General features: G+C 55.8%; 1 protein-coding gene across 7 annotated transcripts in view; it reads left to right on the forward strand.

Moving 5' to 3' along the window:
- MCF2L (MCF.2 cell line derived transforming sequence like) overlaps positions 1 to 14416 on the forward strand; it is a 91270-nt gene that overhangs the window by 2158 nt on the left and 74696 nt on the right. For 6 of the 7 annotated variants that reach the window (XM_059892327.1, XM_025000180.2, XM_059892329.1 and 3 more), the window contains one exon: positions 2031 to 2203. In XM_059892327.1, coding sequence (XP_059748310.1) covers positions 2035 to 2203 — 169 coding nt within the window. In that variant the 5' untranslated portion in view covers positions 2031 to 2034. Of the gene's footprint in view, positions 1 to 1206; positions 1344 to 2030; positions 2204 to 14416 lie in introns of those variants that run through there. The other variant, XM_059892331.1, reaches the window with a different exon arrangement.

The raw sequence follows: 14416 nt of genomic DNA on the forward strand, positions 1-14416 counted from the left end.
GCCGGTCGGACTGCCCAGCCTCCCTTGGAGTCTGTGCTGGTGGAGCTGGTCCGCAGTACCTTCCCCTCAGGGATGACCATGTCCTTTCCCTCTGGGCCTCCCCTAGTAAAACGTTCAGGACTTCAAGCCTGCAACGGTCTCCCGGACACCCTGTGGCCATTACCAAGGAACTCTTGGAAACCTCGAGCCGGACCTCGACTTTGTGGCCAGAGGCTGCTCCCAAAGCACCTCGTCCAGCATCAGGCAGCGCCGCCATCCCCAGGAAACTGGACACTTCCGCCAGGACTGCCCAGCATCCCTGTGGAGCCCAGAGGACCAGTCCCTTCGCAGCTCCACGGAGGTGACCCAGGAGCAGCCCAGGGTGCATCTGCAGAGCTTGTGACCCAGTGGGCAACATGTCAACGTGTGCTCAGTGGGTATAGGTCACTGCTGGGAGCGTTCAGTCTAATCTGTTGCAAAAGCGAAGAACTGTATTCAAATTACCAAGCTGAGCAACCACAGAAATCGGAACAAGTCAAATAGGAAGATACAGGTGGGGACGCTGAAGAGCGTAGCCCGCCAGCGCCGAACGTCTCCACGCCGTCCTCCTCCTCACTGGTCCCTTTCTCACTCAGAGCTTAGGGCTGGCAACGGAACACAGAGCAGGCGACTCCCAGGGGAAAGGCCCTGGTGTCCCACAGACTGGGCCTGAGGGGCAGGGAGGGACAGGCGTGGGGAGGAGGTGGAGACCGGACCTCCCTGAGGGTCACCGGTCCCCGGCATCCAGCCGGACAGCCCCGCCTCCCTCCCTGATGCTCTGGACAGCGTGGTGGGTGTGAGCACCACCGACGACCAAGCAGGTTAAGCTGCTGCCATGGGGCCACAAGCAGAATTTATGGAAGGGGCCCAGCCAGACATAAGCCAACAGGGGAAATGATGGGTGTGTGTGCACGCCAGGTCACTTCAGTCGTGTCCGACTCTTTGCAACCCGGTGGCCTGTAGCCCACCAGGCTCCTCTGTCCATGGGATTCTCCAGGCAAGAACACTGGAGTGGGAGAAGGGAATGGCAATCCACTCCAGCATTCTTGCCTGGGAAATCCCACGGACAGAGAAGCCTGGTGGGATACGTAAATATACATTGTTTGTAAGTATATTTATTGTCTAGATGTGTTAACTTTTCTTTGATCAGTCGTGTGCTCAAGTTTTCATGATTATGGAATCCTTGGTGTCTATTCACAGGATAAACTTGAAACCAATGATTTAAAAAAAAAAACAACAGTGGAGTGGGCTGCTGTGCCCTCCTCCGGGGGATCTTCCTGACCCAGGGATCGAACCTGCGTCTCTTACATCTCCTGTACTGGCCGGTGAGCTCTTCACCACCACTGCCACCTGGGAAGCCATAATGAACCATAAATATGCCCAAAGACCGGCGAGGGGGCTGTGGGAGATTACCTCCCAGGGCGAGCATCTCAGGCAGATGACGTCACGTGGCTTCTGTCGAGATGCAGTCACTCGCTGTCTCTTTAAATCCAAGGTTACCTCGCAAAGACTTGATTCGAGTTTCTTTGCCAGACTTCCACTGGAGGAATGACATGAGTGTTTGTCCTGGCCCTTGGACAGCATGCTTTACCTGGGGATTGGAGATGTTTCCGGCCCAGGTGGCATTGTTTTGAAGGTTTGCCAGTTCAGTGAATTTTACTGTGACATTGAAACCAGGAGAACCAGGGGCATTTTTGTCCTTGAAACAAGAGCCCAAATGTCAAGGGAAAATCTAGGTTTTTACTTCTCGTATGCAGCAGAAGCAAATAATATTACTGTTTGTGCAATGCTTTTTCCATTCCAGTGTTATAAAAGGAGACCACTTGTTTACCTGAACATGGACACGGTAGAAATTATCTGGAGAAGAATGAATTTTAAATATCCCACATCCATTTCAGAATAAACACTGCCAAAAGCTGTGCCTGGAGATTGGGCTTTGTTGGAGGAAGCACGGCTGATGTCTTCGCAGCGTGGCCTGGTCTTCCTTCTAAGGTCTGTTTTTCACTCTGCAGACTCATGTTCGACTGTTGGAGGCTCATCCTTTGCCAGAAAACCGGAAGCGACGATGCTTCTTCCTCGCGAGGGTCCCACGAGGCCGAAGAGGAGGACAGCGACCCTCGGGTGGACGTCCCTGACGTCATCAGGCTTGTTCCAGACCCGCCGGAGGGGCCACCCCTGCCTGCAGGTAGGGCCAGCTGCCTCCTTGGGATCCGGATGGGGGACCAGCATCCCAGGTCTAGGCGGCAGCTCCCCGGGGCCCCAGGGCCGCCTGCACATGCGGGCCGGCTGGGCCCAGGCCTGTGGGTGAGACGTCAGTCCTCACGCTTGCCCATTTGCCTTCCTGGCAGTGAGGCTGAGGCTGGCTCTGGTGAGCTCTCGGGAAGCCGTCTGGGTTTAGAGCCCAGGGCTCCACTTTACCAGGTTTTCAAACTGAATCACATAATTAAACAAAGTAATTGCTTGTAAGACGATTTTTAAACTCGTCTATTCCAAGACATTTTTCCCCTCTCATTTCTTATTTTGAGTATTTGTACTTTCTCTTTTTCTTCACTGGATCAGCTCACAGATCGATTTTGTGGATTTTGTTTCCAGAAGCCAGTTTTTAATTGTACTGACTTTCCAAGCGTGTCCCTCCTGAGCCCACCCGAGCCCCCTGGCCCTGTACCCGCTCCCGCGTGGCTCCCGCACTCCTGTCTTCCCCTTGCCCCCGGGTCTTCATTCTCATAGGAGCCGCGTCCAGAGGGGCTGCAGAGCCCACTCCCCTCGCCCTGCAGCCGCCCTGCAGCTGCGCCAGCCCCTCAGGGCCCTTGGGCGCCCCTGGCTCTGGGTGCCCCCCTTACCTGGCGACACCGGGGGCGCCCGGAGCCCCCTCCGCTCCTCCTCACACCTCCACCTGCAGGCCCCACAGGCTGTGCTCTCACATCAGCTCCCGCCCCTCGGGCCCCGCTGCCTCCCTGGGGTCTCTGTCTGACCCGAGTCGGCGTGGACTCGGGGTCTCTGCTGTTCATTCTCTTGTTCTCTCTCCATGTGCATAGAGACCACTTGACTGAGTAAGATTTGCCTGAAATATATGAAATCGCACAGCAGGACTTTCAGTCTTTATGTATTTTCCTAATTGTGTATTCTGAAAGGTGACCATCCCGTTTGGTTTTGCAGTGTTTATTTTAAAACGCTATTTTCATGCCAAAAATATTAGCAGCTGTGGTTTTGCCTTGAAAAACTAGCATACAAACTGCAGGTTTCGGCGGCAGTTGTGACTGCGTGTGTCTCCCTGTGGTCTCTGTTCGTGGTCCTGTTTTGCCTGCTTTGAAATCTGATCTGGACATTCAGCCTGGCGACGTCTTCAGTCACGCTCTGGGAGGTAGCATTCATTCATTTCGTCAGCACCACGTGCAACTCTGAAATGCAATTGTTTGCTTATGAAATTAAGTAGCCCGTGAAATGGATTTGAGGTGCAGTATTCCTCTTCTCCACACCTCGAAGGGCCAACAACCCGTGTGATGTCTCTGCATGACTTCTGCTCCTTCAGGGAGCAAGGCCTGGCTGACCCACGCATCTCTCATCATTCACGTTCCTTCTCTTCTTAAATAAGCAGGCCTGCCAGGTAGCTTTGTGCCCTGTAGGAAACACCGTGCCTCCCGGTGGCTGAAATCTCTGTCGTGACTTTCGCCCCCTCTCTTGACTGTCCCCCTGCAGCTGGGACCTTTTTTGTTTTCTGAGGTTGGAAACAGGAAGGCAGTCGGGACCCCTGGAGAGTTGGGCGGTTAAGGGGAAGGGGGTGCAGCCAGCAGGCCCAGGAGACCTGGCTTACCTGCCTCTGTGGCTGGGAGGCGGGCGGGGGGACTGGGTCTCCAGGACTCGCATCTGAGGTCAGCGGACGGGGCCACCTCTCCTGTCTCGTGTGGCACGCGCACTGTCACGGGCACTCACTGGCACGCGTGTTGCGGGCCCAGCAGGAACCGTGGGGCATGGCTGACGGGACAGCGGGGCCCTGCAGCCCACATGGAGGGTGGCCGGGCCCTCTGTCCACAGATGGAGGTGTCGGGCAGGCGGGGTCCACTGGGCGTCCTGAGCGCATGCAGCTCTGAACCGAGGGCAGCCCCGGGCTGGTGTGGGCAGGGCCGGGCTCGCCTGGGCCTTTGAGGGGTCGCCTGCAGGCTAGGGGCGCAGTGCCGGGCGCTGGCTTATGAGCTCTGACAGGTCAGTGGGCGGGAGCTGGGGCGGAGGGGCTCATGGGGAAGCAGGACCCTCGTGGTGAAGCAAGACCAGAGGGGGCTGCCCTGGGGCCTGAGGGCCCGAAACCCAGCACAGCCTCGAGGAGCAGCGGGATGGGGCCCTGGGGTGCGAGAGGGGCATGCTGCAGGCCGCGGGGGGCTGCTTGTGACCCACGGAGACTCTGTGGAGAAGAGAAGTCCCCAGGAGGACCCGCAGGCCAGGGGAGCAGCCGGACACCCAGCCGACCCAGCGCCAACAACCCGCGGGCTTCAAGTCAGAGTTGGCGTCTGAATGCAGAGCTGTGAGCCACGTTGCAGCCAGAGCTGCTGGCTGTCCCGTGCTTGCATTTAGACAAACGCGGGTGTCTGGGTTCGCCTGAGATCACACGTCGGGGGAGAGACGCGGGGTGGGGCGTGCGTGGAGGCCACGGGCTCTGTACTGTTCCGCCGCTCCTGTGTCTGAAGCCTCTGCTGTGAACGGAAGATCCCCCTGGAACGTCACTTGCGTGGTGGGGACCCCGATCCTCGTCATCAGCAGTTGGTCAGCTCAGTCGGGGCCAGTTCTGGGTGCAGTCGCATCCCTGGGGCCTCTTGGAGACAAGGGTTCTCCCGTCCAACCAGGCCAGCAGTTACTAGACCCAAAAGTAAAGGAGCGGTTTTCACCTTTTCAAGTAAATCTGGGGCTTTTTTCCCTTCCTAACAAAAAAGCTGTAGCGACTCTGCTCCGAGTGCGTTTTCAGCCGCTCTCTCTACTGCAGCAGGCAGGTGGGGTGTTTCCTGACACCTTTCCTGACGCGTGTGTGGGACGAGGACTCACAGGCCTCGTGGGCTTGCACTTGGCACCGGGAGCCAATGGGTGTTGGAAAGAGCCTGGCAGTGGTGTGACCCTCCGCACGGCGGGGGTGGGCGCGAGTTGGCTTCAGGAAGGGGGTTGCTGGCCTGAGCAGACCCTGGCCAGTGTGTGCGGGGGCTCCCCGCTCTCCGCCATGCTCTGACCGCTGCCGGCTCCAGGGCGCCATCTAAGCAGCCTTGCAGCAGCGACTCTGGCTGCCGGCACCTGGAGGCACCCGGCTCCTGGACTCAGGGGCCGCTGGGGGCCATGCTGGCCGCGACCTCGGGCTGCTTGCCTTCCTGGCTGAGGTGCATCAGCAGGCCGGCCGGCCGGCTGCAGGCCTGCCCAGAGGCCGGGAAGTGGGACACGGACCTGTCAGTCAGCGTGCGCCTGCTCTTAGGCGCATTAGCAAAATCTCTGCAGGAAACAGCGGGTGCCGAGCCAGAGCTCGTGCTCGGCTTAACTCTTCAACACCCGGGAGCCCGGGAAGCAGGTAGGGCCTCAGCCACGGGTCAGGATCCGCGGGGGACGTGTCCACCGTCCCCCGGACAGTGGGGCGGGGACACAGTCTCTGTGCCCGCCTGGCTTCCTCCTGCCGGGCCTGCCTTTCCTCGGGAGCCCAGTTTCCTGACGTCCTCTCCGCTGGATGTCGCCACAGGAGCCTGTCAGGGTGAGTGAGCTGGGGGTGCAGGACCCTGAGGCCACTTCAAAGCCGCTTCTTCCAACACGAAACTCACCACACGACCCACAGCCTACGTATTCACCAGGATGTGCCGAAAACTCATGGCTGCACAAAACCCACACCCGGGGGCTTAGGTCAGCTTTATTCTGAGCTGCCAGACTTGGTGCAACCCTGCCTCAGGTGACGGATAAACAGACAAACCATGGTCTGTCCGGGTGGTGATGCTGTTCAGAACGGAAAGGAAGCAAGCAGAGAGGACCCCGGGGCAGGGAAGCCGGTCTGCACGGCTGTGGAGGTGGGATGCTGTATGTCTGTCGAACCCAGGGACCTTCACAGCACAAGGCGCGGACCTCAGTGGGTGCAGATGACAAAGATGCTTGAGGGGCGGGGGCCTCATAAGAATGCAGTTGCTCACTCGCTGCAAACGTGTGGTCGGTGAGAGCGCAAAGGACTCGCCGACTCGAGCCACTTGGGGAGCACGGCGTCCGTTAGCCAAGGGCCAGGGGACCCCGGGGTTTGTGAACGGGGGTCACAAAGACAGTGACGTAAGCGGGCTCCTCCCCTGCCCTGTGCCCTGTCTCCCTGGAGCTGGACGAGAGCTGGCCAGCCCTCTCGAGGCCTCAGACAAGCTGCCTGCTGGCTCCTCGATCTCGGATTTCCGGCTGGCGGCTCCGTGAGAACAGACCCTGTTGTTAAAGCCGCTGGGCCCGTGGGGCTCTGTTAGGCGGCCCAGGACTCCTGTGGTTTTCCTGCTGGTCATCTTCATGTAGTGCAGTTAGGCTCTGGTGAAAGCCGAGATTTAACGCTGGTTGTTTGGAAGAAGGTGTTTTGGGGGAGAGAAGGAAGCAACAGGACGACATGTGATTTACTCTCTGGTGGCAGGAAACTCGTGGGCGCTTTGTCATTTTCCTAAAATTGATAAAAAGGTTTCCCCTAATCTGAAAATAATCTGAAATGTTTTGCTAGAAAATGTTTGTGATTCAGCTGCCCTAGGAGATCATTTCTTAGATGTTTTTCTGCAAAATGCAGGCTGTAAATATTTAATTCTTAGCCCGCGTGCAGGACAACGGTTACTGCTCGAGGTCACAGTTTCTCTGAAGTTAACTCTTTCAAACTCCTGTTTAAAAGGCTCTAGAGGAGTCAGGAGGAGGGAACACAGAAGGGAAGCTGCGAGCAGGTCAGCCTCGTCTTTGGGAGGAGTGAAGTGTCTTCCCAACGCCTATTTGGAAAATCTCCGGGAGGTGACGGCTGTGACTCTGCTTCTGTAAATCCAGGAGCTTTGTGTCCACCGCAGGTCTGTGACCACAGATCCCGGAACCCAAACCAGTGTCTCGGAGGAAAGGGTCTTTGTTTAAACAAAAACAGCCCCTTTGAAACTTGACCGCATTCCTGACCTCAGCTCTGTCATCATGGTGTCCACTGCTTAGCATGAATCGTCCACTTTTGTGCAGACAGACTTGCTCACTCCAGGGAGCAGTGCAGAAGGAGGGGCGGGGGGTTGTGGGGGGCCTTCCTGGAGGGGGCGGGCATCCCTGGGCCACCCCGGGAGCTGAAGGTGGGAGCCCAAGTCGGGGGCCGAGGAGGCCGCCCCAGGCCCCTCGTGCACGTGCAAGAAAAGCGTCACCTTTGAGCCTGCATTTCCAGGTGCACCCGTGGACCTCGCTGAACGGCAGAAAGAGAGCAGAGCTTCTGCTCTGAGGACTGCCATGGCGTCGTCCTTCACTGGAGGGCCGCGCCCCGGGACCAGGCGGGAGGGGCAGGGACAGACCCGCAGGTCCCCAGGGTTTCGCAGCCTCGGCAGCCGGGGGTTGGGGCCGGGTCCTCCCCGCCGCGGGCCGCCCAGCGCCTGCTGGGGTGTGGGCAGCACCCTCGCCCCAGCAGCACCTGCGTCGTGACAGCCAGACGTCTCCTGACTCTCCTGTGGGCAGTCGCTCCCCCACCCCATTGTCTACCCTGCGGTGTTTCTGGGCTCGGACACATGGACCCGAGTTTCATCCACAAGAGTGTCCCGAGGGTGCGGGAGGGACGTGTCCACACGGTGCCCCCGGCTCGGTCACGTGACCCCCAGCTCCTCTGCCGCCCGCCGTCAGACCAGCAGGTGGCGCAGCTGAGCCGCCGAGGCTGGACCGCCGTGCCTCCCATTCAGGGCTGAAACTGCGGGATGCAGGGGGTCAGTGACCGGGACGCCTGAGCGCTCACTTTGGAGGAGCAGGGAGTCGAGTCTCCTTCTCAAGGGGACTGAGGGTCCCAGGAGGCCTTGAGACACGGGCTTCTACACCAACCCGAGAGTCACGCGGGCGAGTTCACACGCGGGTGAGTTCACACGCAGGCGAGTGAGTGCACACGTGGCCAAGTGAGTCCACACGCGGGCGAGCTCACATGCGGGAGAGCTTGCACGCAGAGCACCCTTCCGCTCGGGGTGGCTCCTGGGTGAGCCCAGCACTCTGTTTCTCCGTCAGCTTCTGGGTTGCTGCGGGGAAAGTAGGAGAAAGGGACCCGTGACAAGCTGGACACCTTCCCGGAGGGGCCAGTGTGCGTGTGAATGTAGCTTGGCACATATCAGCTTATTTAGGCATAATTTGCATACATGTAGACCTCAGAGATATTGTGGGTTCAGCTCCAGGCCAACCACAATACAGCAAGTATCTCAGTGAGGGGCATCACGTGAATATTTTGGTTTCCCAGTATCTGTAAAAGCTATGTTTATGCTCTACTGCAGTCTGTTAAGTGTGTAATATAGCATTATGTCTGAATGAAAAAAGTATACTTTAAAAATACTTTATTGCTAAAAAATGGCAATTATCCTCTAACTACCCAGGGTTGCCACAAACCTTCAATTTGTAAAAAATGCAGTATCTGCAAAGCACAATAAAATGAGGTGTTGCTGCTGCTGTTTTTAGTCGCTAAGTCGCTGACCCCACCAAGGACACTGGAGGCCCCGGGGCTACTTTGTGGGGCAAGTGGGCATGGTCCCTGGTCTGGGTGACTGGGGCTGATGACACCCCCCAGGGAGCTTCTCAGAACAGAACTTGTGTCTGGGAACCTGGAAGGCAGCTATGCCTTCCTGACGGGTGTGTTTCTAAGGTTGTGTTTCCTTTCAGGCTGCAGCAGGCCCCGTGGGCATCGCGGGTGTGGGGTTAGGGCCAGGGAACTGGGGGGATGTGAGGGTGGGTCCCTGTGCCTCCTTCTGTGTCCCCCGGGAGGGACCACATCACGGGTGTGACATCACAGCAGCCTGGGGGACCACAGGAATCCAGGCCAGTGAAACCGTCTTCCACGATTCTGTAATGGTGGGTGCGTGACATCGTGGTTTGTTCAAACTCAACAACTGCCGACACGGAGAGTGAGCTGTGGCAAAAACTGAAGGTCTAGTTAACAGTAACACAGCGATGTGACTGGTCCGTCCATCACAGCCTGGGGGCCACAGGAATCCAGGCCAGTGAAACCGTCTTCCACGATTCTGTAATGGTGGGTACGTGACATCGTGGTTTGTTCAAACTCAACAACTGCCGACACGGAGAGTGAGCTGTGGCAAAAACTGAAGGTCTAGTTAACAGCAACACAGCGATGTGACTGGTCCGTCCATCACAGCCTGGGGGCCACAGGAATCCAGGCCAGTGAAGCCGTCTTCCACGATTCTGTAATGGTGGGTACGTGACATCGTGGTTTGTTCAAACTCAACAACTGCCGACACGGAGAGTGAGCTGTGGCAAAAACTGAAGGTCTAGTTAACAGTAACACAGCGATGTGACTGGTCCGTCCATCACAGCAGGGGTACCATGCCATTGGGGGGGCAGTGGGGATGCTCTGCCGGTACCCTCTCTCCTGTAAACCTCACACTGCTCTGAAGGTTGAAGTCTTCCTTCTAAGTGCTTCTCGTGGGAGGCAGTGATTCTGCCCTCTGTTTTTAGGGTCTCTTCTTTCGAGGTGTGTTAGAAGCTGTGGCGATGCGTCTGCAGGCGGGAACCGCAGCCTCGCATCCTGCACTGTCGTCTCGGCTGGGGCCGCGCTGTGTGAGCAGGAGCCCACGGAGACAGCTGCGTGGGCAGGTCGTCGGCAGGCGTGATGCTGGCTCATCCTGCACGCGGGCTGTGATGGAAAACGTCTGGCAGGTTTATCCACACAGTACATGCGGTGGCTAAAAGATGTAACTGGGTTGGTGCCAACCTTCTTCTTAGACTTACAAAGACGAGGCCCAGGCGTGTGCGTTGGCAGGACCGTGGCTCACTGACACGGCTATCTGCCATGTTTTTAATTCTTCAAACCCAGGACCCCTCCGGCGGCTCCAGGTGGGTCCAGCCAGGTGGGCACCTGCAGTTGTTCCCTGCAGAGTACCTGAGCTCACCTGGGGGCTACCTTCTCTGGTCCTGGCATCATGGTCTGAGGGGGCTTCTCCTCGAAATGTTAATACCGTGCCATCTGTGTTTGTTGAGATTCCTGAGGTTCTCATGACTGATGCCACAATTTCATCACCTTTTCATCTGAAGTGTCAAGAAGGAAGCAGGCACATTTTGCTCCCCAGTGAACTGTCTCTAATGAAAGCCAGCCAACGTCCTCCAACAGATGTCCCTAAAATCATTTTTCTTCTTCTTCCAATAAAAATGACAGGAGCTTTACTCTCAAAGTAAAATAGACACAGCTGTGACCCGCAGAAGCCTGATTACTAGCCAGATACCCTGCCAGCAGACGAATCGGTAGACTCTAAATCTGTGCGAGTGCATGTGTTCTGCTGAAACAAATGGAACATTGTGAAAAAGGCCCGGAAACAGACGAGAGAGGCAGGTCACAGCTTTATTCCAGCCGCTCAGAGGAAGAGAGCCGTGTCTGTCCCAGCTCCTGGGACTTTGCTGTGACGTGGGCCGGAGGCTTCCTTAAGGTCAGCGAGGTCAGGGCCCTGGTCAAGGTCAGCCCCCCTCAGGGCAGGGCCCCTCTTATGTGGGAACTGAGAGGCAGCCCCCTTTGCTGTCTGGAGTTTTTCTGAATGAACTCACCCAGGGCCGGAGGAGGTGTGTGTTCAGGGCTGTTGGGTCAGAAGAGATGCCTGTGCTCTGAGGTCACTTTAAAACTTAACCCACAAAAGACCACTATGGGGAGACAGGCCAGGCGGACCTCTCCCTGGTCCCACCCTAAGGACAGACCCCTGAATCGTACCCGTGAGAGAGGTGAGAGGCTCTGAGACGGAGGAGACCAGCCTGGGAAGGACACAGTGGTCCAGGCTGGCGCTGGGGGGCCTGCAGCTGGAAACTCCCCACCAGACCTGCCGTCTCCCCCCGAGGACCTGGGGAGTAAGGGCTGAGCCTCTGGACAGCCCTGCTCTGCCCCGCCAGACCCCGTGGGGACACCGCCCTCTGCCCGCCAGGCCCTGGGAGTGGAGGACCCCAGCCTCCCGCCTGCGCCGTGGTGGGCTGCACAAGGCCCCCTGCACCCATGAGTGGTGGGTCCAGTCCCAAGGCCGACACGAGGTGGGTGCAGACCTCATGGGGAAACCTCGTGGGAGCCTGGACGCGGCCCCGTCCTGGGACTCAGAGGAGGCCTAGTGGGCCCAGGACTTCACCGCCACCCTGGGACAAGGCCACGTCCCCCACTGGGACAGTGGAACGTGGGGAGCAGAGCCCCAAGCCCCCAGCAGGGAGGTACCAGAGGAGGCCCAGTGGGGAGCCCGGACGGCCGCCTCAGCAGGGACAAGGACCCCCCACCCACAGCAGTGACAAGAGGCTGCCCTCCCCCGCCCTGTTGGAGCACCCAGAGGAAGTCAGCCACGACAACAGATTTTTTTTAAAACTCAGGAATTTCATAACGTACACCAAAGGCCCACATTTCCTTCAATAACCGATTGTCATGTCAGGAAGCAGGAAAATCTCAAACTGAAAGAGAAAAGGCAAGAGATGTCAACATAGATGTGAGAGGCGGCAGGACTATCCAACAGACAGGTCGAAGCCACTGGCACAGGATGCTTCGCTGGAAAAGGGAAAACTGAGAAATCTCAGCAAAGAAATAGAAGATGGAAGAAAATGGAAATTTCAGAAATGAAAATACAGCAATGAAAGAAAAAATCCCAGTCGATGGACTCGACAATGGAAGGGAGAGGACAGCAGGGAGAATCTGTGAATCTGAAGATAAAATGACAGAAACCACCCCCTGAACACCACAGAGGAAGGAGGCTGAAGGGACAGCCCGGAGCCTGGGGACCCAAGCGGCTCTCTGTGACCTGACCTTCTCGTCCTTGGAGTTGCAGGAGAGAAGGGGGCAGGCTGAAAATACTCAAATAAAGGCAGGAGACTGCCGAAGGCGCAGACCCAAACGTTTAAGAAGGTGATAGAACCCCAGTTAGAATAAACTTCCCCCAAACCACACCAAGACATATAGTCAGATGTCTGAAAACTAGAGACAAAGAAAAATGTCTTAAAAAGCACAGACTACCACAACTCATTCTATAGGAAACAGGGTAATTTGAATAGTCTGAAGCTATTACATCCATTGAATTCATAATTTTAAAACTCTCAAAAAAGAATATCAAGATGGTTTCACTCAGGAACTCTACCAGGCATTAAAGAACGCCAGCTCTTCACACTCTCTTCCTGGTCATCTTATGAGACAAGTGTTTTATTGACGCCCAAACTAGACAAAAACAAGAGAAAACTGTGGACCAACATCCCTCATGAATGTACAAGAATCCATAACGAAATATTAGCAAACAGAGCTAACCGACGAATAGGAAGGGTTATTCACCATGGCCAAGTTGGGTTTAATCCAGGAATGCAAGGCTGAATCAATATTTGAAAATTAACCAATGTAATCCACCCTTTAATGAACTGAAAAAAATCACATGTCATTTCAATCGATGTAGAAAAAGTATTTGACAACATTCAGTACCCTTTTAGAAAAACTGGAACACAGAAGAGCCTCCGTAAGTTGTCAGTAAACGTTCACGAGAACTCCTGTGGCTGCCGCGTCGGCGTGCTCAGAGCCGCGCTCTTCCCCACGAGGTCGGGAGCCGTGTGCTCAGCAGCGGGTTGGAATTCAGCTGGTGCGGCGAGTCAGGAAGAGGAGATAAAAGGAAGGAGATTGGCAAGGAAAAATTAAACAGTCCGTATTGACAGACGACGCGATTATCTAACTGCACAATCCCGAGGACTCTAGGAAACACTCCTAGAGCTAATAGTGAGGTTAGCAAGGCTGCAGGATGCACAATGAACACTGGAAAATCTATTGTATTTCTCTGGACAGCAGTGAACACGGACAGCAAAGTTAAAAATACAGTGCCATTCACATGCTCCCAAAATGAAATGCTTGGGTGCAGCTCCAAAAACCACGAACAGAGCTTGAAAACTAGAAAATGCTGACGAGGGAACTCAAAGATTTAAATAAACGGAGAGACGCATTTTGTTTGAGGATCGGACACCTTAATATAGTAAAGATGTCAGTTCTCTCCAAACCAATGGGCAGAATTCCTATCAAAATCTCAACAAAAAAAAATTTATAGATATAGACAAGACTCTCATAAAGTTTGTGTGGGCAGTCAGCAGAGCTAGAATACCTAAAACATTTTGAATAAGAAGAAAGTAGGAGAAGTTATTGTGATACCAAGGCTTCTTCTGCCACAGTCATCAGGACGGGAGGAGTCGGTTGAAGGACAGAAGACAGTGGAGAAGAGAGAATTAGACAGCAAGCCCACTGATTCCTAACGAGGGTGGACAGCCTGCTCAGTGGAGGAAAGACAGCCTTTTAGCAAGTGGCCTGGAGCGGTCAGACATCAGAGGGAAAACCAAACAAACAAAAGACCATGCCTTTCGGTTTCACACGTCATACAAAGATCGAGTCAACGTGGGCCGCGGACTTAAACTGTAGAAGTTCAGAAACAACAGGGTAGATGATATTCAGGACCTGGGAATAGACAAAGAGTACACAGACTTGATGCCAAAAACGGGATAAAAGGAGAAATGGTAAATTAGACTTTATCAAAATGAAACATGTATGCTCTCCAAAGGCCCTGCTAAGATGAGCTACAGACAGGAGAAAATATTCGCGACCACAAAGCCTCAAAGCACACCAGTAGAAAAGCAAACAACCCTGGCAGAAAGTGGAAAGCAGAAGTGAAGAGGTGCTGATGGCAGATGAAAGGGGGTCGGGGAAGCACAGCCTCTGAGGCGCCCCCGCACGCCGTCGCACGGGCTGCCGTGAAGAGCACTGACGGCTCTGGAAGCTGGGGTGCAGGAGTCGGTCTCTGTGCTGGTGGCGATGAATGTTCAGGGGCACAGCCATCTGGAAACTGCCCGCCAGGAAGACACCACCACACACAGCTGTCACCCAGTCCAGCAAGTGGCACTCCTGGGCACTCATCCCAGAGGAAGGAAAGCGTTCACACGGGCTCGTGCACACGCGAGTTTGTATTCGCTCTGTTCACAGTAGCCCCACACTAATGCCCTTCAGCGGGTGAACACCTGGAAAACGCTGTGTCCCTCCACGCCGTGGAGCGCCAGGCACTCAGCGAGAACAGGGGCAGGACAGGGGCACCGGGCCACCCGATGGAGCTCCGGAGAGCCGGGCTGAGTGAAACGAGCTCGTCCCACTGGGTTACGAGCTGAATCCACTTGGGAACGTTCTTGACGCTGTGGAAATGGAGGGCAGCAGTGGTCGCCAGGGCTCAGGACGGGGTGGGAGGCGGGTGGT

This window comes from Bos taurus, chromosome 12 (assembly GCF_002263795.3).
Source record: "Bos taurus isolate L1 Dominette 01449 registration number 42190680 breed Hereford chromosome 12, ARS-UCD2.0, whole genome shotgun sequence".
NCBI classification, from domain to species: domain Eukaryota; kingdom Metazoa; phylum Chordata; class Mammalia; order Artiodactyla; family Bovidae; genus Bos; species Bos taurus.